At 56.9% G+C, this 23866-nt stretch overlaps 1 protein-coding gene across 1 annotated transcript in view; it reads right to left on the bottom strand.

Moving 5' to 3' along the window:
* The window catches only part of Adamts2 (ADAM metallopeptidase with thrombospondin type 1 motif 2), a 117281-nt gene extending 98283 nt beyond the window's left edge, over window positions 1–18998 (bottom strand). Inside the window, exons 1-2 of the mRNA XM_010623772.2 lie at window positions 18969–18998; window positions 18369–18528 (exon numbers count right to left, since the gene is read on the bottom strand). Of these exons, the coding sequence (XP_010622074.2) occupies window positions 18369–18528; window positions 18969–18998 (190 nt within the window). The remainder of the gene's footprint in view (window positions 1–18368; window positions 18529–18968) is intronic.
* Window positions 18999–23866: the final 4868 nt, after the last annotated feature.

The raw sequence follows: 23866 nt of genomic DNA, 5'->3' as shown, positions 1-23866 counted from the left end.
GGAGGAGAAGGAGGAGAAGGACGAGAAGGACGAGATGGAGGAGATGGAGGAGATGGAGGAGATGGAGGAGAAGGAGGAGATGGAGGAGAAGGACGAGATGGAGGAGATGGAGGAGATGGAGGAGAAGGAGGAGAAGGAGGAGATGGAGGAGATGGAGGAGATGGAGGAGATGGAGGAGATGGAGGAGATGGAGGAGAAGGAGGAGAAGGAGGAGAAGGACGAGATGGAGGAGATGGAGGAGATGGAGGAGATGGAGGAGAAGGAGGAGATGGAGGAGAAGGACGAGATGGAGGAGATGGAGGAGATGGAGGAGAAGGAGGAGAAGGAGGAGATGGAGGAGATGGAGGAGATGGAGGAGATGGAGGAGATGGAGGAGAAGGAGGAGATGGAGGAGATGGAGGAGATGGAGGAGATGGAGGAGATGGAGGAGAAGGAGGAGAAGGAGGAGAAGGACGAGATGGAGGAGATGGAGGAGATGGAGGAGATGGAGGAGAAGGAGGAGAAGGACGAGATGGAGGAGATGGAGGAGAAGGACGAGATGGAGGAGATGGAGGAGATGGAGGAGATGGAGGAGATGGAGGAGAAGGAGGAGATGGAGGAGATGGAGGAGATGGAGGAGATGGAGGAGATGGAGGAGAAGGAGGAGAAGGACGAGATGGAGGAGATGGAGGAGATGGAGGAGATGGAGGAGAAGGAGGAGAAGGAGGAGAAGGAGGAGATGGAGGAGATGGAGGAGATGGAGGAGATGGAGGAGATGGAGGAGAAGGAGGAGAAGGACGAGATGGAGGAGATGGAGGAGATGGAGGAGATGGAGGAGAAGGAGGAGAAGGAGGAGAAGGAGGAGATGGAGGAGATGGAGGAGATGGAGGAGATGGAGGAGATGGAGGAGAAGGAGGAGAAGGACGAGATGGAGGAGATGGAGGAGATGGAGGAGATGGAGGAGAAGGAGGAGAAGGACGAGATGGAGGAGATGGAGGAGAAGGACGAGATGGAGGAGATGGAGGAGATGGAGGAGATGGAGGAGATGGAGGAGAAGGACGAGATGGAGGAGATGCAGGAGATGGAGGAGAGGCAGGCAGGCAGATTACTTTGTCTATTCCTCCATAACATTAAGAAGGGTGTAATTTCTCAGGGGTAATGATGGAGTCATGATATAGGCAGGGACCATGATAGAGATGAGAAATGGGTAGAATCCTGGGCCTTTATCTGCTACTCATTAAACACGTGATTTGTGTTTTCTTCTGGGGTGGGGACTCGAAAGCTACTTTTGCTATAAACCACCACTCTGCACTTGGGCCAACAGATGCCAAACAGGTAACTGAAGTGCAGTGAAGCTTGACCTGTGTTTCCTATTCTGCGTTACTATAAACCTTGGGCCAGATCTCCTCAGCTGTGAGGAGGGTGTGTTCATTGCTTGGATCATCTATGTAGGAGCGGGCCAGGCAGGGCTGATTAGCTGGAGTTCGACTCATCTCCCTTCAACACTGAGGATACGAAGTTTTCCAAGAAGGTCAACTGTACCTAGAAGGCTCCAGTCACTGTCCTGAACCTGCAATCACCTAGATTCCAGGAAAGGCACAGGTCAAGACTGAGACCCCCACAGAAAGACTCAGTTCTTTCCTAGAAATAAACCATCCCTCACCGAGGCACGACCAACCTGACCCCAGCCCACCAGCCAGTAACCCGAAGCTGTCCTCCACCTTTGTAGGTGGGCCGGTCTGAACCCCTGTAGGGTGCACCTAAGCTGGAGTCCTTGCCTACATTCCCGTGACTTTCCAATTAAAGCGTGTTCTTTCCAGTAAGAAAAAGAGGAGTCACAAAGGAAGCATAGGGCAAACTCCAACTATAGCCACGTTTCCTCAGTTCATATCTGACATTTCAAATTCTTAAATTTCTTGTGGAATTACATATTTCTGATTTCTCTTGAAAAGCTGAAGATCTGGCAACATTGACCCTGAACCCCTCAACAATAACTGTCACAACAGAAAAGTTATTATGAGTTCTGATCATATCGGTGTTGTCTTTCCTTCTACCTCCTTTGGATTAATTCTGCAGCCACTTCCAAGTTCTTGCACTGGAAAGCGGCTGCTTTAATTTGTAGACTCTTTCATTTCCCATGTAAATGTCCATCTAAGTTTTGACATCTTTGGCGGCTTTATCATAACTGAGTTGAGAGTATTTTAAAGTTTCATCATTAATTCTTCTGTGACCTATAAATTAAGAAGTTTCTTTGTAATTTCCAAATAATGATTTTTTTTAAAAAAAAATTGGGGGTTATTGATTTCTAACTTCAAAGCATGATGGTCAGGAAATAAGATCTGTATAATTAGTCTTTTTCATGAAAATTTGCACATAATTGATACTGGAGGTATACTTGAAAAAAATGAGTATCAGACACACAATTTATCTCTGTCACAGTCTGGCTGACCATGGGACATTCCCCTCTTTGGTGACCCTCCCTTTAGCACAATGTGCGTCACTTGACTCCTGTCCTCTGGCCCCCGCTGGCAAGGTTGGGTGACCTGTGACTCGGAGCAGTTGCAGGGCCCTTTCACAGGGGTCTTGTTCATGTCCTGGGTTGTGGTCAACCTTGGAGGGCAGGGGTGAAAATCTGTTACTCGGGCTGTTCAGAAACTTATTTTTGCTGATTTTTTAAACCACTTTATCCACTCTTTATGGAAAAAAAATTGCTGAAATCTCCCCCAAATGGTCGCTTTCTATATTCTAACAAAGTTTACATCAACTACATCGAGGCTACTTTATTAAATGAGCTACCTTTAGAGTTATTGTATCATCTAGGAAAAGTGAACCTTTCTCATTAGACAGTGACCTGTCTTCCCTTCTTCCCTTGCAACTTCTTTGCCTTGAGCCTGAGATTCACGTAGAACCAGCCTGCCTCTGGCTGCCCGATGTTTCTGTTTTCATACTTTCATTTTCAACCTTGTCTGATCTTCACACTTCATTTGTATCTCTGGTGAGCGCATACTGCTGAATTTGGGCTTCATCTTGTTTATCTAATGCAATAACCTCTGTCTCTGGATTGCTGGGCTTAATCCATTTACATCTGCTGATTTTTGGTATATTTGGACCTGCTTTTCCCTCTTATTCTATAACTTCAATTTGTCTTGGTTTTTCTGTTTCCTTTTTCTCCTTTGTAATTTTTCTTACTTTAAAAGAAAAGGACCTCTTTTTTCTCATATGCATTCTCTGAGAGCTGCACTGGCTGCAACGGTGGGTATACATTCACACCCGTGTACACAGACAGACACAGGTACACCCCTGCCGTCCAAACTCTGGTTCCAGTTTTGACTCTGCTCGGGGTCCGTGTGGGTTTTATGAGGGGCAGTGGCAAACTGTGCCAATGTCCACACAGCCCAGCTTCGTGCTATTCCGGGGTGTCAGAGACCTGCAAACACGCTGTCTTGGGTGGGGGACAAATGTCCTATCAGTGTTCACACTGAACTCAAGAACTGAGAGAAAACCTCCCCTTAGGCAGAGGCAGGTGATAGAATGGGTTTTTTGCTTCACCATTTCCCTGTGCTGGGGTTCAGAGGTGCACATTTCTGCTGTGTAGGAAGGCATAATATGAGAAACCCTGGGTCCACCTCCCCTTGGCCACGGGCAAGCATGTGGTCAGTGCCCACTGCCCTATCCCACAGGGACACTCTCTGCCTTACTTGGCTGAGCTGTAGTCACCAGGGACTTGCATCACTCAGCACCCCTGCTGCTTGGTATTCACAACCCTGGGCTTCTACTGCTCCACGGAGAGGGAGCCACACACCTGCTAAGAGTTCTGAGGACGGGCCTGAAAAGAGTACGTGACACAGCCTAAAGCTTGAGGTTTTCTGAAGACATGAATGGGTTCCTTCCTCTCCAGTTTCCGGAAGGAACCTGGAACTAATACAGCAGTGGTCACAGCTGTAAGTGACACAGAGGAAGAGCCAGCTCACTGCCTGTGCAAGAGGGGAAGAGTGGGCCGCAGAAGTTAGGGGTGGCCAGGTGGCTCCAGAAGCAGTGTGGCCGGCTGCCTGGCACAGCTGGGGCACAAGGAAGGTAAAGGAGGGCTCTGCAGGGCCACTGTGACCCACGGAGAGCCAGGATGGAGCCAGTGTGGGCATGGCCGTAGACATCTGCCCAACACAGCCAAGCGGGGAACCTGCACTTAGCAAGACAGTGACTTAAAAGCCTGGGGATAAAGACAAACAGAAAAGGCCACAGTGCTAATGACTGAGTGGCCGAGAACTATCACATAGGGACAGGCAGTAGATTTGTGGTGCCTAGGGCCTGGGGGAGAAGGAGAGACTACTAAACAGGCAGGAGGTTTCCACTGGCGGTGATGGAAATGTTCTGGAACTAAAAGTGATCGTGGTGGTGCAAATACTAAGAACCACTGCATTATGCACTGAATCTTATGTTTTACACAGTATAGTAAATTAAATTGTAAAAGGCCAGAGATAGCAACTCAAATGCTTACAGGAGCCCAGGGAGACACACATGAGCAGATCCAGCTTGGGGTGCAAATTCAGCCCCTGTGGATATTCTCACACACACACACTCCTCTGCTTGTCCCGGGACCCTGGCCCTCTCTGCCTGGCTCTTCTCTACCAACCATCGATAGGACTGAGGATGCACAGAAATGAACTCTGACTAAAATATAAACAATACACAACGATGACACTCAAGGAGCCCAGGCTCCAAGCCAGGGGCCCGGTGCAGGTCACGGGATGGTGGGGACAGACCACGCGGGCTGCCTCCCCAGGGCCCAGCTCCTCAGCACAAGCTCAGGGCCACAGATGGAGTCACGCACACACGGCCGCTGCCAAGTCATGGTTTGGTATAGAAACCTGTCAACACCGGATCCACTGCTCCTTTGGTTTGATACCATGTGAGAAAAACAAAACATAATATGCCCAGCAAGGGCTGTGGCTGCTAGTCCTTATCGTCCTGAGCCCTAGGAGGCCTTGGGCAAGGACAGCTGTGCTGCAGAGGGTCAGAGGGTCCACACCACTGCGTCCTGCAGGTCACGTGCCAGGCACATGAAGTCGCCCATTAAGGTACTGAGGTGGGGCCTGGGAGAGGTGATCAGGGTTGGACCAGGCAGGAGGGCAAACCCATCGGCCCCACGAGTGCTCGGGCCCGAGCCCCTAACACCAGCTGAACAATGTGTGAGGAGCGAGCTGTGGGGAGCAGCCAGAAGCACCCACACCTTGGAAATTCTCTGAGGATGTCTATCTGTTTCCACATCAGATGAGCTGAGCAGCAGCAACCCTAAGAGCAAAGGGGAAACTGAACGTCTACAGGCTGTGCCCCCAGAAGGGGCAGGAGGGTACTGGGGTGGGAGACCGTCTCCTGGTGGCTGTGGACGGAGCCGGGGCCTTCCCTCCGGTGACCGCAATACACGGCTCCTGAGGTCCCAGGCCTTGCTCCAAGCCCCCTATAGTGCAGTGGGGCCTCATCCTCCCAACGACGCACTGATGCCATCTGTTGCCTCTAGTTTTCAGATGGAGAAACATACATAGAGAAGTGGATGGAGAAGCCAAAATTTAAACCAAGTAACACAGCCTCTTAAACCAGCATGCCCTGCCCTAAACATGGAGCCAGAGCACAGCCTGGCTAGTAGATCCCTATACCCCTGCAGAGGTCCCGGAAATTCACTCTGACAACATCAGCTACTCACATCCAGCGCTTCTCCAGCCTGGGTACAGTGCTGCAGGAGCCTGAAAGCAGTGCTTCATGCTACAAGTGCCCAAGGAGAAGGATCCCGGGGCTATTTGTAAGGTCCATAGTGTCCGGGCTTCCAGGGAGCTCTGTGAGCCTCAGGCCGCAACTGGGGCCTGGGGGCCAGGCTTGTCACAGTCTCCTAGATACTCCACAGGGTGGCATGGTTCATTCCAGCATTTTCTGCACAGATGGAGACATGGAAGGCCTGCTCTGTGTACCAGTGTGCACACGCACATATGTGTAAGGGAGAAGTGACGACAGTGCATGCATGTGTAACTCCCAAGCAGAGCAGCCAGAGTGGTGCGCAGGCAGACCTGCAGCGGTGGAGAGGGAGGGCTCGCCCCGCCACCGACAGCAGGCGTGGAGCCCTGGCTGAGCAAGGCCTGCAGGCACACGCCCAGAGCTGCCACGCCTTCCCATCTCCCAGGAAACCGAAAATGGAGGTCTTAATAAAACCTCCTGATTTTAAAGTACTCCTTCTATGTTTTTGAAGTCACTCAAAGCAAACATGTCAGGAGTGGGGAGGGAAGTGGCTGCAGGGACACAGCCTGTGAGCTGTGGGTTAGGCCCAGCTTTTGTGTACACCCCAGTTCTACAAATGAGGAAACTGAGGCCAGGCCAGAGCAGCCCCCATCTGCGTAGCCCTTGAGGAGCACCCACAACATTCCAAGCATGAGGGACACCAGGACAGGGGGCCTCAGGCCCTGCCCCAGTGGTGCACATTGCCAAGGGCCCAAACTGCGCTCTCTGAGGCATCCAGGTCTTCCGGGTACGTGAGGGCCCCCCGCTCCATCCCATTCCAAGGCCCTGGACCAATCTGAGCCGGTTTGGGTAGTGAAGGCCAAGAACGTAAGTTGCTCCCAGAATGTTTCCTACAACAAAAGCACCCAGTTGTCTGACTTCCTCCTCAGGCATCCTGCACACAGGAGAGGAGAGCGGAGACTTCTTGTGCCTACACTTGGCCATTTGCTCTCCAGCCACAGGGGTCTGGGCAAGGTCCTGGGGGTGGAGAAAACCGAAACCAGGCCCTATGGGGCAGGGGCTGAAAGGGACCCTTGCGTCCGGCCCCAGGCAGGGCAGCCACTTCCGGGGAGCTGAGGCTGCTGCCTGGACAGGACCTGTCCACATGCTACTGCTCTGCACATGGGCTTCCTGACCGGCCTCCAAGATAAACAGGGTGACCGCACATTTCTCCTCACAGAAACACAACCCCTGGGCAGCCCACCTGACATCCCCGAAAGGAAGATAAAACTCTCTGTGAAGTGCGTTCCCAGTGAGAGGCAGCCCGCCACATCCAAGAGGCGGCTCTGTGGCAGGGGCGAAGGTCCCAGTGATACCCCACATGGCCCACCACCACCTATGCGAGCTGCTTGGCTTGTACAGTTCTCAAAAACTTTGAATTAGCTGCCAACATTTAAAAATGAAGCGGTTTTACAAGAAATTGTGATTTCCGGCTTTTCCTACAACCTCAGAAGCCCTCCTGCTGCCTGCCAATCCCACGTCCAGCTGCACCCCCACTGAGCCCCCTCTGCCCACACTGCTGCTGGCCGGTCCCACTGGTCCACATACACAGCTGCCGGCCTCTGGGGATGCCTGAGCCCCAGGCTCCCGGCAAGGCCTCAGGGGCACATGCTCCCGGCTTTGGGAGCTCTGCCCCTTCTGAGCTGCATGCAGGGTCTCAGCCTGCCCAGCACTCACCTGGGTCTTTTACCTCAGGGTCCAAGAAACCTCGGGGAGGAAGCACAGCCACGGATGGGAATGTGACGGGCAGAACCAGCCACAAATCGCAGCGTAGTGCTTGCCTAACACGTACAAGGCCCTGGGTTCCATCCCACCCCACCCCACCCACAGACACATGTGCATGCTCCATGATGGTGACAACAGAGCTTTACGGCAAGTGTGGGCCTCACTCATGAAGCCAGCCTTGGTCAGGAGCAAGGAGATGGGACCAGCAAAGGCTCCCAAGCACCTGACATTCCACAGCCCGGCAGCCTCCACCCCACAAGCCCGAGACACTGGCCAGGAGAGGGAGAGCCACGAGGGGCCAGGCAGCACCCAGCACCATCACCACGAAGGCACTCTGCCAAAGCAGCAAGCCTGCACCTGCAGCCTGCAGAAACGGCCGCTGCTCAGGAAGGAGATCTGCCACCAGGCTCTCCAGGCAGGTCCGTTCGTTCTTTCTTGTCACGGAAATTTAGGCACCAACTGTGCACCAGGCGCCCCACATGAGGGTGGGAACGCCACTGTCAACAGCCCTCCCCACTCCTGTGCATAGGACCTGGGCCTCAGCCTCCCACACCCTTGCAGCCAACACAGAGCTCCAGGCCAGGAGCGCCCCAAGTTGGCCGTCCGCAGGTGGGCCTGAAACAGAAAATCAGCGGCCCTGAGCACTGGCCAGCTCCTCCCCGCCTGGTGCAAGAATCCAGCAGCCTGGCTCCCACGAGACTCAGTTTCCTCAACAGCAAAGTGGGCCTGGCGACAGCACCAGCCCCCCTCACCCCGGGCTCGTTACAGGATCCGAGGGCTGAGTGCAGGAGCTGGACACACAGCTCCCCTCTCCTACCCTGCTGCTATCCCTCAGAACAGCACTCACGGCCTCCGTTTCCCAGCTGCCCCAGAGGTGCTACGCAGACGAACTACACAGCCCTCGCCCTCGCACAGGCCCTTAATGGGCATGCCCGGCCCTGAGCCACCAGGCGCACTGAGGGCAGGACAGGGTGTCGGGCCCGGCCACCAAGGAGCCTGAGCTGGAAAGGAGCGGGACTACAGCGCAGGGGAGGCCTGTCAGATGGTTCGGAAAGTCTGCATCCAAAACAGGAAAAGGCTCGCCCCCGTCTACTGCATGAGACCCGGGGAGAGGAGGCACTCAGAGTCCTCACCCACGGGAAGGATCACTCACCCTCACCAGCAACCAAAGAGGCAGCAGAGGCAGCAGATGAGCAAGGTGTTTTCTGGTGGAGGCCCTGTGCTGGCGGGGACGGGAGGAACGGGAACGGGAACTTGGCGGGAACCAGCCCGGCTATGCTCGTATGTTCAGTGCTCGGATTCCGTGATTCATTCAGTCACTCAGCAAGTGCTCCCTGCCGCTGCTCAGAGCCAGGGCCGTGGGGTTCCCGGGAATACAGCCCAGGGCCAGCTGCCCAAATCCCACGTGAGGAGGCCCAGGGAGCATGCAGGGCCACGCAGCGGGCGGCTGTCCTTGCTTTCTCTGTGGCTACTGGTGCACCCGGTCCTGCACACTCCGCAGCCTAGGACCCTCTCCAAAGTGGCAGGCTGGGAAGCGGGGACCGGGCCCTCTGGACAAGTGCAGATGCAGGCACATCCCCCACAGCCCGCCTGCTGCGCCCTGACTCATGAGCCCAGCGTCCACTTCTTCGCTCTTAGGAAAGCTTTCTCCAGCCAGACAGGCACAGAGCATGGGAGGACACAGGGCAGCAGACGCGCAGGGCGTGGCTTCTCTTCTGAGCCAGGGCCACAGGGAAACAGCCTCACCTCAGGGCTTCAGCACCCACTGTTCCCTCTGCCCAAAACACGCTCCCTGCACTGGCCTGGCTCTCATGCTGATCTCAGCTTCATGGCTGCCAGGCTGGGCCTGGAGCCCTACTCCCCACAGTCCACTTTCCCACTACCCCGTACCCAGTCTGTCTTCGACAGTGGGACCCTCCAGTGCTCCTCAGATCCCCCTGCCGACGTGAACTTGGGGAGGGGGACATGCTCTGGCTCATCCATGGCTGCATCCCCAGGACCTGCTCCCACAGTGGACGCTCAGTAAGAATGTGCCAAATAAAGGAACGAATAAGAACGCACGTGTGGGAGTAGGCAAGGGGCCTCTCAGAGACTCGGTCTCCCACCTGAGAGCCCTAGCTGTGGTTACTACCGTTCCTCCTGCAACCTGGGGATAGCAGTGCTATTAATTAAGCACTGTTGCACCTTGCCTGACACCCAGTTGCTTGGTCCCTTCCCAGGCCAGCTTTTCCACACAAAGTCGAGCTCCCAGACCATCTCTCAGCTGAGTGTACACCATCCCAGGTGTGCACCCTCATGCTTCCCAGACATTTGTAGAAGATCCTCTAGCTGGATTCTGTCAGCTCGAGGCACATCTCCTAAGGCTTCACCTCCTATGTTAATCAGCTTTCTGTTCCTGTGACAAAATACCCGAGGCAATGAATGTAAAGAGAAATTTACTGTGTCTCACGGTTTCAGAGTTTTCTGTCCATGAAGGCCTGGCCTGCTGCTTTGACCGTGTAATGGTACATCATGGTAGAAGCACACAGCAGAGAAGGCCTGCTCATGTCATGGTGGCCAGGAAGCGAAAGACAGGAAGAAGAGGAGGCTGGCATCCCAATATCCACTTCAGGTTCACACTCTCAGGGACCGCACTGCCTCCCACTAAGCCCCACCTCTTAAAGGTCCCCCCACCTCCCAAAGCACCACAGGATGAAGATGAAACCTTTAACACAGTCTTCAGAGGGATTTATCCCAACCACAACCCTCCAGGACCACGCCTAGTCCAAAGGGCCAAGTCAAGGGCTCTGGGAGAGAAGTTCCAACCAACCAAGAATCCAGCCCATCTTCCACCTACTGTGTCTACCATAACCTGGTGCTGGGGATACAGCAGTGGTCAAGGGAGAGGAAGTGCCTGCTCTCCTGGAGCTCCCAGCAGCAGGGAGACACAATGAGCAGATGCTTGCAGGGTGTGGAAGATCCTATGGTCAATGCTAAGGCAAAAGTACAAAGGAGAGATGGCAGGAAAGGGAGGAAGGTGTGCAGGCTGGGAGTAGGGACTGGTGCACATGGTGTATGCCAGGCAGAGGGAACAGCAGGCTCAAAGCCCCAGGGCTGCTTACAACTCCCTGTGGCTGGGCTGAGCACAGGAGCCGGGTGGACTGGGGATGGACTCCATACCCTGCACTCTCCATTCTCTGGGCTGCCCAGCTCGGGTTCAAGACAGAGAATGAGACTCAGAGAGGAAAAATATGGCCTGCAGTGGGAGGACACAAGAGCCAGACACCAGCGTTTCCACCTAATTGCGTGACCTTTCCCGGCTCAGAGTTCTTCAGCGCCAAGTGCACAGCACTGCTTGGGATTAATTTCAAAGAGAAATAGGTCAAGGAAAATTGGAAATTTTTATAGAAAACACTTCAGGCTTGGAGCTGGCTGAAGGTGTTTGTCATCCTGCCGAGAATTCTGAGAGGAAGTGGGCCTGTGATCAGAGGCCTCCAGCTGGTACAAACAGCAGAGTTGGAATCTTGAGCCCAAACTCCATCTCTGGGCCAGGCCTGTGCTCTGCTCTGCCAAGGACCCTTCCCTCCCTTCCGACCTCGCTGTCTGTGGCCCCATCTCAGTGGCCATCTAGGTGCTAACCCGGAAACGAGCCGGCGAGCCCCTGCTATCCAGTCCCTCTGCGGCCCTCCGCAGGCCCTGTCCAGGGACCCCATGGCACGCTCTCCCTTTGTTCCCAGTGCACAGAAAGCCTTGCCCTGCCAGGGGGGCCTCCCCCACCCTGAGGGACATCGTGAGCAGGTCCTGCAGGCCCTGCCCCCAGCAGGCCAGCTCCCAAGCCGAAGCACAACCACCACAGACCCACACTTACCCGGAGGTGGCATCTCTCCAGCAACTGGCATCTGCTGCGCTGGGGACACACACAGCACAGGCCTGCAGAGCCACCGCCAAAGCAAGGGCAGGTGCTCTCCCGTGCTCATTAAGCTGCAGACACCTGCAACAGGCCATAGCCCCGCCAGCCATGCACTGTCTGGAGCCAGCGTGATTACCACGTACCACCAGAAGAGCTCTGGGTGTCCTTTGCAGCACAGATCCCAGAGAAAGAAAGAAAAGCGTCGCTCTACAGTGTCTGTGGAGGAGAGGGCAGCAGGGAAGGGCGGGGAGGGCCAGAACCCGGGCAGAGACAGACACCCCTGGAATCGCTGCAATGTGGCCTACAGCAGGAGCAGCAGCGGGCTTCAGACAGGTGAGGGGAAGCGTGTCTGTTCCAGCAGTGCCCTGAATGCTGCACCCACTTAGACACGGGGAAACTGAGTCAGGTGTGGGCACGTTGCCCAGGGCCTCACAGTCAGCGGTGGGTCAGCCATGTGGGGCTCAGTGACAGACTCTGCCCCTGCTCTAAAGTGTCCCCACCCTGCACGGCTGCTGACGCTCCTCGGAGAGGCATAGGCGTTTGGGGGAACAGCTTTCTGCATCTCAGCTGGAACCGAGGTCGCCTCCACAAGGTCTCAGGTGACCAACCTTGCAGGACCTCCCCAGCCACTGTTACCTGCTGTCTCCACCCAGACGCAGGTCCTAGGGGCAGACGTGGGACAGGCAGGACTGGCCCAGAATCAGCTACTGCCGGGTGACACAGTGACACCCTGCTCTGTCTTCGCCCTAAGCCTTCGCCCTGGCTGCACACACTGCTCTGGGAGGTACCCGCAGATAGGGCCCCCAGAGACCAGGCCAGGCAGGGGAGCCCGACCCCCCAGCTCAGCCACAGCTCTGAAAGCTCTCCCAAGTCTGACCCCAGACAACTCTGGGCCTCTGAGAATGTGCAGCTATGGCTTTCCCAGCACCAGCCCCCGCCCACCCTTCCCGGCGCAGGGCCACGTCACCACCCTGGCGTCTCCCGCAGGACAGGAGGGCCGCAGCCCCTGCCAAGGGTGCACTCAGCTCGGAAACACGCTCCGGAGTCAGGCCAGCAGCTCGAGTTTCACCACGAATGCTTCTCCTCGGCTCTCCTCGGGTTCCCAGGCTGTAGCACAGCCTGTAGTGGAACTGAGGAGCAGCACAGCAGGCCCACAGGGCTGGCTCGGGAGCAGCTCAGCAGGTATGGGGCCAGCCAGGGTGCAGGAGTCTAGCATCACCAGGTGACTCCGGGATAGGGACACCAGACAGGCCTGGGCTCACGCTGCAAGTCCAGCCAAAGTGTGCCTCACTCCACCCCCCAAGTCCCCGCTCATCCCTGAGACAAGTCGCTGACTCAGGACCCCCAGGCGGTCCACATCCTGCTCCCCAGAACCACGAGCAGGCAAAAGGGACCTCAGATATGATTACGTTCAGGATTCTGAGATGGGGACACAATCCCAGACTTGCCCTAAAAGCAATCACAAGGGTCCGTGGAAGAGCGAGGCAGCGGGGACTTGGCCACAGAAGAGGAGGCCATGCAGTCAGGAGCCCAGGGTGGCTGGCAGCCTCCGGGAGCTGGGAGGGGCCGAGAACAGAGGGTTCCCCCTGGAGGGAGCAGCCCCATGGACATTCATGGTCCCTCTGACACCCTTTGCGGATTCCCGACTCCAGAACTGGAGGAGAACAAGCTGCGCTGCTCTAAGCTACTAAATGTGTGCAGCGTATCCAGCAGCCACAGGAAGCTAAGCGACCACAATGGCTGCAGGGCAAGGCCTTCGAACGCCCCATACCCAAGCTCCAACCGCTCCAACTTTCTCCCGCTGCCCTCTGGCACTCGGCCCACACCCCAAATTCACAGCATCACTGAGGTCCTCCCGACTATCAAAACAGGCTTCTCCTCCCCAAGCTTCCCCCACAGCCTCCACCCTCCTGCACACTGCAGCCAGAGCACACAACTCGCATGCAGGTCCCTTCCCACACCCTTGAGAGCTGCCCGCTGCTGCAGGACACTGTCCAGGGCCCGGGTCATTCAAGGCTGCAGTCTCCACACCACCCCAGCATCAGCCCTGCCCTCAGCACTCCGCCCCACATGTTGGAAGCGAGCTGAGCTCCCGGCAGCCTGGAAAATGCCTATCAGGCTCACGGCAGAGCAACAGGATGAATTCAGGTCAGGTCGGGAGGGGCTGGCTTCCCGGGCTGCCTGGGAAGGCCCGGGAACCGCTCTGCACAGCGCCCCTGCTCACACTCCCTGGCAGGCTGGCCTTGGCCACGGCAGGGCACAGGCTCCTACGGTGCCGTGCCTGCTCCGCCCATCAGGGAGGACACTGCAGCCTGACAGCGGTGGGCAAAGGCTTGGCACCGGCCGCTGAGGCAGCCAAGGTCACTGGCACAGGGCTGGCTTCCCTCGGCCGGGGCCGGTGTGCATGGCGGCCTGGCCAAGGGAACCACCTGCCCTCCTCTGCCCTTAGCATGCCCGGCCCCAGGAGGGCAGCCCCAGAAGAGGCAGAGGACGCTTCTGCCGCTGCACCTCCAGGCGGGGGCCGGCGGGAAGCGTGTGCTCTATCTGGCCAGATGGTGCTTTTCACATATTTGAAGCCACCCTTTAAAATCAGGAAAGTTCCCATAAAAATCATGCTATCTGAATTCTCTGGACAGCAAGATAATGAGTTTTCCAGACCTACCCTTCCACCAGTCAAGGCCAGAGTGCTGACAATGGGCTGCCCCGTGTCCACAGCACAGCCAGGGCCAATGCCACATGCAGCCAGCCTCACGCACGCACGCTGCTGTCTTCATTTTCACACAACTGTCTCCTCTGTCCCCGGTGCTTATATCAAAAGTAGGGAAGTAAAAGCAGAGGGTGGGGTGGTTCTTTTTTTTTTTTCTTTTTCTATGCCGCTGGCCTCACTGGTACTGACAGCTCCTGCAGGCCTCTGAGTTTGAGCTCCTGTCCTGAGACAGGAAGGCCCTCTGCAGATGCCTGGCATTTGACTGTGAACTCTGCAGAACCCCAACCAGCCCGGTGAAGGTGCAGCCAGGCCCAAAGGCCAGCAGCAGAACCAGTCTCTCCAGAGCATGGCCTCTCTGAGAAAGTGGTTAGACTGGGAATCTTGAGACGGATTATCTGGATGAAACCCCAACTCAAGCGTGGGCACTCCTACAAGAGGCAGACTGTGACCACATCTTAACTGCAACCCAGGGAGCCAGACTTTAGACTTTCAGTCCCAAGAGCAAACTTACTGCCCTAAGCCCCTCCACCTGGTGACAGCCAGAGCCCAGCCTTCCTTCCTCAGCCGCAGGCAGGATGCAGGGACGGGCTCCGAGCTCCAAGCCACATCTGTGCACATGCATGTGTGAGAGAGAGCACATGCGCGCGTGCACACACACACACACACACACACACACACACAAGAGGATACTGTTGTACAATGTCCCTGCCCCCACATAGCGTCTATGGGCACAAGGTTGGCCTCAAGGAGGCAGAGGACAGGCTCGGGTCACCTGTCACCCTGAAAAAGGCCTATGGCCCGAGAAGGTGTGGGGGACACTCCCCAAGAGACCACCCTGGTGCCTCAGCCTTCCAGCTCTACCTGCCTGCCCCACAGCACCAAGAGAGCAGCACTACAGCCCCCGCATGGCTGGACAGGAGAGGGGTCTTCTCCCTCAATTCTCTGTCCTTCTCTACAGAAGTCTCCAGAGCCAAGGCAACACAACTGCACCGACTGCCAGTGTCACACACACCCAACTGGTCAGAGTCAGTGCCACAGTGTCAAAACCCTCATTTTTCGTCCATTTCCCCAGGTGCAGACTTAGTGAAAATGGTAACTGCGAGCCCCTGAGGGCACCCAGGCAGCCCTGGCTTCTCTGGGAATCGCGACAACCAACTTGGACCCGGAGGAGGCGGCGATCAGCTCCAGGAGCCCTTACAGGAAGCACGGAGCCCAAAGCCCAGGACAGGCGTGTCCCTTTCCCAGGGTACATGTCTTCAAACCCACTCCCAGAAGGCACCTGGGGAGAAGGCACCTACTCAGGCTCCCGCTGCCGCTTCAGCCTGGGCCGTGTGGACAGACTGGAGCCAGCAGAACTCTCCGGAAGGAAGGGCCACACTCCGGCCTGTGGACGCACTCTCTCCCGAGGCGTGTGCGTCGGAAGCGTGGTCCCGGGTGCTGGCATTACCACACGGCGGGGCCTCTGGACCTCAGCAGAGGTGTGACCTCATGCTGCACACGTGCCTGCCACTGCCACTGCACCCCAGCGCTGTCGGCCCTTCTCCACAGGACCCGAGCTTGGACTTCGAGTCTCCAAAACTATGAGCTAAGTAAGACTCTTCCCTTACAAAGTTAGCCTTTCTCAGATATTTCAGTATAGGAAAAAAAAACACAGATTAATACACTTGTGTCCATGTCCATTTGGAGCTGCTATAACACAATATCTGAGGAAGGGTAATCTATACCTTATTTATTTAAAATAACTGAAGAGGGCTGGGGACGTAGCTCAGTGCTGCTGCTGCCTATCTTGAAAGCAGAAGGTCCTGAGTTCGATCCGCAGTACCAAAAACAAACAAACAAACAAAAAATACCTGAGGAAGGATAATTCATTTTTACTTATTTATTTTTGAGACTGGGTTTCACTGTATAGTTTAGACTTGAACCCTCTATGTCGCCCAGGCTGACCTTGAGCTCAGATCCTTAACCTTGATCCTGCTGCCTCAGCCTCTCAAGTGCTGGGACTACAGGGGTGCACCACCCTGCCTGGCTAAGGAGAATAATTTGAAGTCAAGGGTCTTGCTTGGCTCGTGATTCTGAGGGCTGGAGGGTCCAACAGCCCGGTCCTAGCATTGCAATGAAGGGCCTTGGTGCAGCACAACACAGCAGACAGCAGAAAGCACAATGGCCGCATGTGGTGGTGGTGAACACGGGCAACCCTGCTTCTGTAACAGTCTGCTCTCACCCTAGTCTGCACACCCTCTGCTCTGAGGCCCTAGGGTTCTGTGCCCAGCAAACCGCATCCTCTCGGTCCACCCAGCCCCAGGACACAGCTTTTGAGCGTCTCCAGAGCCAAGGCCCATGGGAAACTGAGCCATCTGAGGTCACGCGGGGCCCTTAGCCCAGCACCAGCATGCAGTGTCTGTCAAGACCCCTACAGTGGGGAGTGAGCCAGCCCCGCTCTGGCCGGGGGAACCATTAGGCGGCTCTCCCAGGCCGGCGTCGCTCACGTGGGTCAGGCTGACACTGGACGAAGGAAGGGGACTGAGCCGCAGCCCGGAGCCCGTGGCCCACCCCCAGCCACAGCCTGGGCTACCGCACGCTGGGCTGGAATCTCAGGTCCACCTCCGCCACAATGGCCCGTTACCAACCATGCCCCACACCCGGCCAGCCTCACCCCAACCTGACTGGGCGGCCTCAGCCAGACTATTCTAAGGCCAGTGGTTTCTGGGCTCACTCTGAGTTTGAAATTCCTTTCCTGTGTTCTCAGTTCCAAGTTCTCATCAGAGATATGTGAACCGGGAGGATTCAGTAGAAGATGCCAAAACACTGGCAGAAGTCCACAAAATAAAGCCGAGCCAACGAGACAGGCCATGGGGAAGGGCGGCCATGTTCAGGAAGGTAAGCACCCTGCTGAACTTGGGTCCAGACACAGCCTGTGGTACCTGGAAGGCCACTCTGCAGGCTCTGCCCCCCGCCAATGCTGGAGCCAGGAGAGGAGGAGCCAGAGCCACCCAGAGCCCAGCAGAGGCCAGAGCAAGAGTGCCAATCCCGGGACGCAAAGTGGCCATCCCTGAGCTCTCTGAGACCCCGGCAGAGGATAGAGCAAAGCAAGGTCAGAGGCCCAGGCTTGCAAGGAGCTAGGCTGGGGCTGGCTGGGGGCCATTTTCACTCTTGCCCACCATGGTTCAGACACACACACAGGCCCAAGGTTGGGAAGGGCAGGAGGGGCTGAGGCTAAAGCTGCAGAGGCTGAACAGTTAGTGCCCGGCAGAGGACGATTCATGACCAGGCAGAAGGGGCCGCCAGAGATATCAATCGGCTCACTGCGCACCAGGCTCCCTAACGGAACAATCCCTCTGCAAAGGGATCTGACACAGCTTCCTGAAATGACAGTGGTGCCCTGCTGGGCTGCACCCAATTGATCTGGCAGCCAGGGGTTAGGGAGGTCTGGAGTCAGGCTGCTGGGGAAGGGCATGCGGCAGCAAATCACAGCACAGGGCTGGCCCGCCGGCTGTGGGCACCGTGCAGATGGCCTGGCCCGGACCCCAGGCCCCCTGCCGGACCTTCCTCAGCTCAGAGCACAAGGCCAGAGGCTGAGGGCGGACGCACTGCTGCCCACGCACACCATGAGAGCCAGGCCAGAGGAGCGGGCCCATCCACATATTGGCCTCTGCAGGACCTCGGCAGACCCTGAGGCCTCACACAGCTCAGCATGAGACCTGGAGTGGTTCCGGCCACCACAGCAAGCACACCACCAGGTGACCACCAGGTGACTGCCGGGTGCCGGTCATCTGACTGCCCAGCAGCTCCTAATGCTCCGAGGCCCAAAGAACACAACAGTCCCAAGTTGGAAAAGACAAAATCCCACAGAGGTGCAGAAGCTGCTCAGGCAGCTGGCAGCACCCAGGGTCTTTATGGGTCTCATCCCTCACACTTGGGCCTCTCCCTGTGAGCAGTCGGGAGGGGACGGGGGCAGACGCCGTCACAGGGCCATGCAGCCCAGAGGCAGCAGAGGGGTAGGTGGGTGGGCACTCGGCCAAGCGTGCAGGCCTGGTCTGGGCCACCCCACTCCCCAGTGACATCAGTGCTTGGGCAACACGAGGCAGGGCCTTGAACGACCTTTGCTCCTTTTCAAGGACCCCGGGTCCTCAGGCTGTTTTTCACCCTCGTGTACCCAGGGCAGAGGCTCCGGCCCCGATGCCCAGCACCTGTTGTGCCACACAGGCAGCCAGGCAGCACTGGGGCCCAGCTTGGCCTGCAGAGGGGAGACTCTGTACCCTGGGAGGCTCCCTGGGACCAGGACGTGGACAGCCGCAGCAGACTCACCTGTGTCCTGTGCCTGGGGGCCCATGGGAAGCGGGAGTCCGGGCGTGGGTGGTCGGCGGTACACCATGTGCACGCGGCCCTGCTCGGCCTCCTGCGCCACCAGCCCCTTGTCCAGGGGCTCGATGAAGAACTCCTCCTCCTCCATGCGGATCAGTCCGGCCTGCAGAGGCAAAGCAGAGAGGTTCACACTCCTGGCACACAACAGAGAAGAGGGGAGCAGCGGGGTGGCAGAGGGTAGCTCCTTCCCCATCCTCAGCTGGCCCTGTCGGGCTGGGGGCAGAGGTGGGCAATCTCCCCACCCCCACACCTCACCCTCCTTCCAAGAAAGTTGTGGTGCTGGGACAGAGGCATTCAAGGGCAGCCATGGGCCTGTCTGTGGCCCTAGGAGGACACCGAGAACCATCAGGTATAGGCCAAGGGCCACGCCAACCCCAGGGGCCCAAAGTTCAAGACAAAAGTCAGAAACCTCAGCAGGGAGCTGAATCCACCGACAGACATACTCAATTTGGGCCAAACAATACTTATAAAATGATGAAATTTCACATTTTCAAAAAGCAATTCCAATGCAAGCTCTGACCAAGAGGCTACACCCCACCTCACGTGAGGTGCCTTGGACAGATATATGCCCATGGTCACTGCCTGTGCTCAGCCCACCCCGGTGCAAGAACAGACCATCCAGGCAAGGGTCCTGCCGCTCCCACGACCAGAATGGCCCTTCCTGTGTCTGCTGGATTCAGGCTGCCCTGTCCCATGGCACTGAGGGCTCAGCAGTCCCTGTTCTCCCAGCCTCACGTAAGTCACCAGATCACAGGCGTGCAGCTGAGCCACCTGGTTCTTGAACCTGCCACACCCTCAGTGTGGGCGTCCCTGTTCCCACCTTTCACCCTTGGCCACCTGGAAAACCCCTGATCCCCCTTCAATACCTGGTTCAGATCCTCCCAGCTGCCCCTTCTGCCGTGGGCACATGGTGCTGCCCTCCTTAGGGCTATTCTGCCACCCCTGCTGCATCTACCTATCTCATGACTACCTCTCCTACTCCAATTTTTGATCCGTTATCTGTAAGCCAAAGGTCTCCTGTTGGGGGCTCAGTATCCAACCTGCAGGCATATTTCTTTTAGACCCACAGTAGGTTTTTAAAAGCTTGACTTCAGATGTAAGAACCACAAGATTCCACATCAGGGACTGGATTCCCAGATTCTCCCAGAAAATGGGAAAGGGTGGCATTTCCATTGCCCACCCAACACTTGGCTTAACTGGCACCCTGTTTGATCGGTGCTGTGCTCTCAGCATGCAGCCCTGAGTCACCAACCAGATGTTAGGAAACCACACTCCCAAATAACCCCGTGGCCTCTGCCACATCATCATCTTGGCTGGGAGGCTGCCCTCCTCTCCCTGACCTCAGGGTGCCCTGTCGTGCTGCTAGCTGGGAGCCTACAAGGACAGATGAGTTGGCACTGCCATGCTGACATCTGCCACGAGGGCCATTCACCCAGCACACTCAGCCCGTTGGTGCTCTGGGGCAGCCACAGTGCCAGTCGGTAACGTAAACAGCTCACTGGGAAGAGGCAGCTCCAAACAGCAGCAGGGGCTGGTGGAGACGCAGAGGGACACAGAGCATAGCATCAGGCATCTCCCCCAACCCTTCACACTGGCCAGACAAGCAGCCAGAGACAAAGAGGCAGAGGCAGGCCACAGCCGACAGGAAAAGCTGCAGCACCAAGGGAAGGTACGGAGTGGCAGTCAGACAGTCGGGGGACAACAGCCTGGTGGACACACTGGGTCTGGAGCTGGAGACCAGGCACCTGGACAGGCGATACGAGGGACCAGGAAGCAGAATGCAGACCAGGCCTCGGGGCTGACCCAGGGCTCCGGTCTGTGGCTGGCTGAGAAACAGCCCCCAAATCATCCAGGTCCTCATCCCCGCCCCGGCACAGCAGTGCATAAGGTAAAGAGGGAATTCGCAGAGGGCCCACGTCAAAGGCTCTGCGGCTCACTGTGCTGGGTGATCAGGGTGGGCCCTGGGTGTAGTCACACATCCACTCTGCTGCAGCATGAAGGCACGTGGATGAGGAGGAGCCACTGTGACCACGGAGGCGGAGACAGGAACACTGCAAACACAAGCCAAGGGACACTGGCAGCCACAGAAGCTGGAGGAGCCCGGCCACGGCTTCCCCTAGCAGCGCCAGGGGAGCCACCCAGAAAGCGCCTCGATTTCAGGCAGGCCACGTTGACTGCAGCCTACAAGATAACAAATGTCCACCCTTTTGCCATGGGAAACAAATGTAGGGTTCCAGGTGGGAAGCCGGGCGAAGGGGAGGCCATTCGCTGTGAGAGACACAGGAAAGCAGGAAGAGGCCCACAAGGGCCGTGGGAGCGAGCAGAATGAGGTCACCAAGGCCGAGAGAGGACCGAGGAGCCCCGGTGGGAAGTCTGGGCCTCAGTCTGACTCATCCCGGCCCTGGGCGCTGCGGCTCCGGCGTGGTCAGCGAATGCTCGCGTGCTGAGTGCCTGGTGACCCCACGACTCAGACATGTCCTCCGGACAGGCCGCTGGGAAGGGCGGGGACAGCCCCTGTCCCTGCACGAGGTGAGAATGCGTGCAGCAGTAAGTTACTGCCAGGACACTGTCGCGGACATTTCCCGTGTGTGGTTTCAGCGGAGACTGCGGTCTCCGACCCACGTCACTATGAGAACTGCAGAAAGCTTGGGAATGAAGCTCGGCAGGGTCCCAGCGTCCTGTCCGGCTCGCTGGGCCTCAGCGCCCAGCCCGGCAGTGGGGACAGCGGCCCCTTTGTCCAGCCCACGTGTTTTCCAGATGAGGAACCAAGGCCCGGGGAGAGAAGGCAGCTTTGGGGCCCAGTACCCAGGTCCTGTGGGAAGGACATCTCCTGGGCAGGCCCCACTGGGGGAAGCAGAGACAGACACCACCTCAGGGCAGCCTCCTATGACCCACGCCCCCGGCCTGGTAATCCCAGTGGGACCTAACGTGACCATAAAGCCATGCACAGCCTGCTGAGGAGTGGCCCTCTGGGACTGAGGGACTCTCTGCACACCGGAAGTCGGCTCTCTTCTTCAGCCAGTCCCCGGCGGAAGGTCACCAGGTGACAGAAAGACACAGAAGCCATGCAGAGCCAATGGGCCCCAGGTGCCCCCTGGAAGGGCTCTACGGCCCACAGAGACAACTGCAAGGCCACTTAAGCCAGGTTTTCTCCCACAGAGACCTCCAAGTGACAGTGGTCTCAGATGGAGACTTCTGACACATTCCTTGCCAGAATCAACCCATGTCCACTAAGTACTGTGAAATGCACACATGTGTCACACTGATGACCCTGAGCAGCACGACTCCCAAGGCCAGGGCCTGCCTGCAACCCCGTTGGGTGACTCCACAAGGCCAACGGAGGACACCCCAAATCAACAGACGGCCATCACCAAGTCAAATGCCTGACCCCTCAAGACCAGCAGGTGAGCACCCAGGCCTACAGATGACCAGGGAACGGCCACCCCCCAACCTGGTGGGTGACCACGCTGAAGCCACTCACTAGTCACCCCGAGATGTCATTAACTTCCCCCAGAGGCCCCTGGCCTGAAGAATTTTAGTATGCCTTCCAAGAGCAATCCGTCCAGAGAACTGCAGAAGAAAAGCGACAAGAAAACAAGGCACAGAATATGAGCTGTTTTGCTGAGTTTTTTCCAGGACTTTGATTTTCCTGCCAGTGGTAAGTGTATCTGTTTTCACATGTAATCTTTATTAATAAGAATCAGTCCCCGCTCTCAACTTGAGAAACATTACAGAAATCTCCCAAGTGCCCTGATCTGACAGTGCTCAGTTGGGAGCCTAATGGTGGCCCATCTGTCCCCCGTGTCTGTCCTGACTCATGTCTTGCAAGGGTGTGGGGCTCCCCGACTCCCACTCTTGTTCTGCAGTCTGGGCCTGAGCCACACCCCCCGGGTACTCCCCATGAGAGGGAGAGAAGCTCCCAGGGAGGGCTTTGCCCCAGACCTCAGGGGCCACCTGGAGCCCAGAGCCTGGCAGTCACGTCAACAGTCCTGAGGCCACGGTGGATTACAAAATGCCTCCCCTACCTCTTTCTTCTATGCCCTGCTCTTCACTGTTTGGTTTATGGTGAAACAGTCACTAGACATGGAAATTAAAAGTTAAAAATTTATAAGAATCTAAGGGCTGAACAGCCATACTGTGTTATTTTGCATTTAAGGCATTCAAAACACTGACACCGCACTTTGAGGGCTTCACAGGAAACACAAGTCTGCGTCCTGCTTCTCCCCCATCTGCAGCTCCACGGGAGCTAGGCTGTCACTCAGCCTTGTCGTCTCCGCAGACTCTCACACAAAGACTGGCAGGTATTTTTCAAGGTTGCAGTGGTGACAATCAAGGACAGAAAAGGCCACGCATAGTGACACGCACATAATCCCAGCTGCTCAGAAGGCTGAGGCAGGAGGATCACAAGTTCAGCCTGAACAACCTAGCAAGACCCTTGTTTTTTAAAAAAAAAAAAAAAGGTCTGAAAGTAGCTCAATGGTAGTGTCCCTGGGTTCAATCCCCAGTATAGGGGAGAAAAGACAGAAAAGAGAGTAAGAAGGCACCGTGCACCTGCATTAGCGTGCACACACGCCTCCCAGGTACTTCCCACTGGAACCGCCCCTGGAGCGACTCCTGTTCCCAGAACCACTAACTCCAAGGGAGCCACACCCCTTCTCTCTTGACAGCAGCACAAGGGGCAGTGGCCACCAGCCACCCCTCCAGAAACCAGCCTGGTCTCACGGTGGCCCCACAGATGTGCCTGCCACTGCCAGAACCTCCTGAAACAGCCCGCCTGGGAACACTGTCGGTGCCTGGGGGACAGAGGGGTGACCCTGGGAGCTTCAGGGGAAGGACCCGCTAGGGCCCTCGCCATGGCCCAGCACGGCCTGGTAACGTCTACTGTATCTAAACGGATAACTCAGCAGCTCTGCAGCCCAGAGGCTGTGTCTGCGTATGGATCCTTCCATTTCTCACAAGGGGTGGCCTGGCCACCAGCAGGCGAGGGCAGCCCACAGTCCTGCCCTGCATTTCTGCTACTCCTGCCCTGCACCTTCCGGAGCATCCCCTCCTGGAAGGGCCTGCCGTGTCCTCGTAGCAGAGCCCTTCCCTGCCCAGCCCTCTTGGCATTTGGGTCGCCCTTGTCAGGTACCAGCCACACCCCCTTCCCCTTGAGCAGGGCTCTGTCTTCTGAAGCCAGAAGAAGCTGTGGCCTTCCAGGGTTGACTTAAATGCAGGGACTGTGGACAGAGGTGCCCAGAACCCGAAGGCTGTGCCTACCAGGCCTTGCCCCTGCCTGGACCGACTTTCAGACCCTACGAATCCTTACTGCCTGAAGTCCCTCTTTTGGCCTAAACCAGCCAGAGTCCGTCTCTGAGCCCGACCCCCAAGAGTCAAATGTACCCAGGGCCAAGTCAGTGTCCAGTTGAAGGCTAGGCTGGACCCTGCTTTGACAGAGAGGG

Source organism: Fukomys damarensis, unplaced genomic scaffold (genome assembly GCF_012274545.1).
Source record: "Fukomys damarensis isolate Sample0158 unplaced genomic scaffold, DMR_v1.0_HiC HiC_scaffold_9, whole genome shotgun sequence".
Taxonomy (NCBI): Eukaryota; Metazoa; Chordata; class Mammalia; order Rodentia; family Bathyergidae; genus Fukomys; species Fukomys damarensis.
Note: the sequence above shows the minus strand (reverse complement) of the source record. Positions and strands in the feature narration are given on the sequence as shown.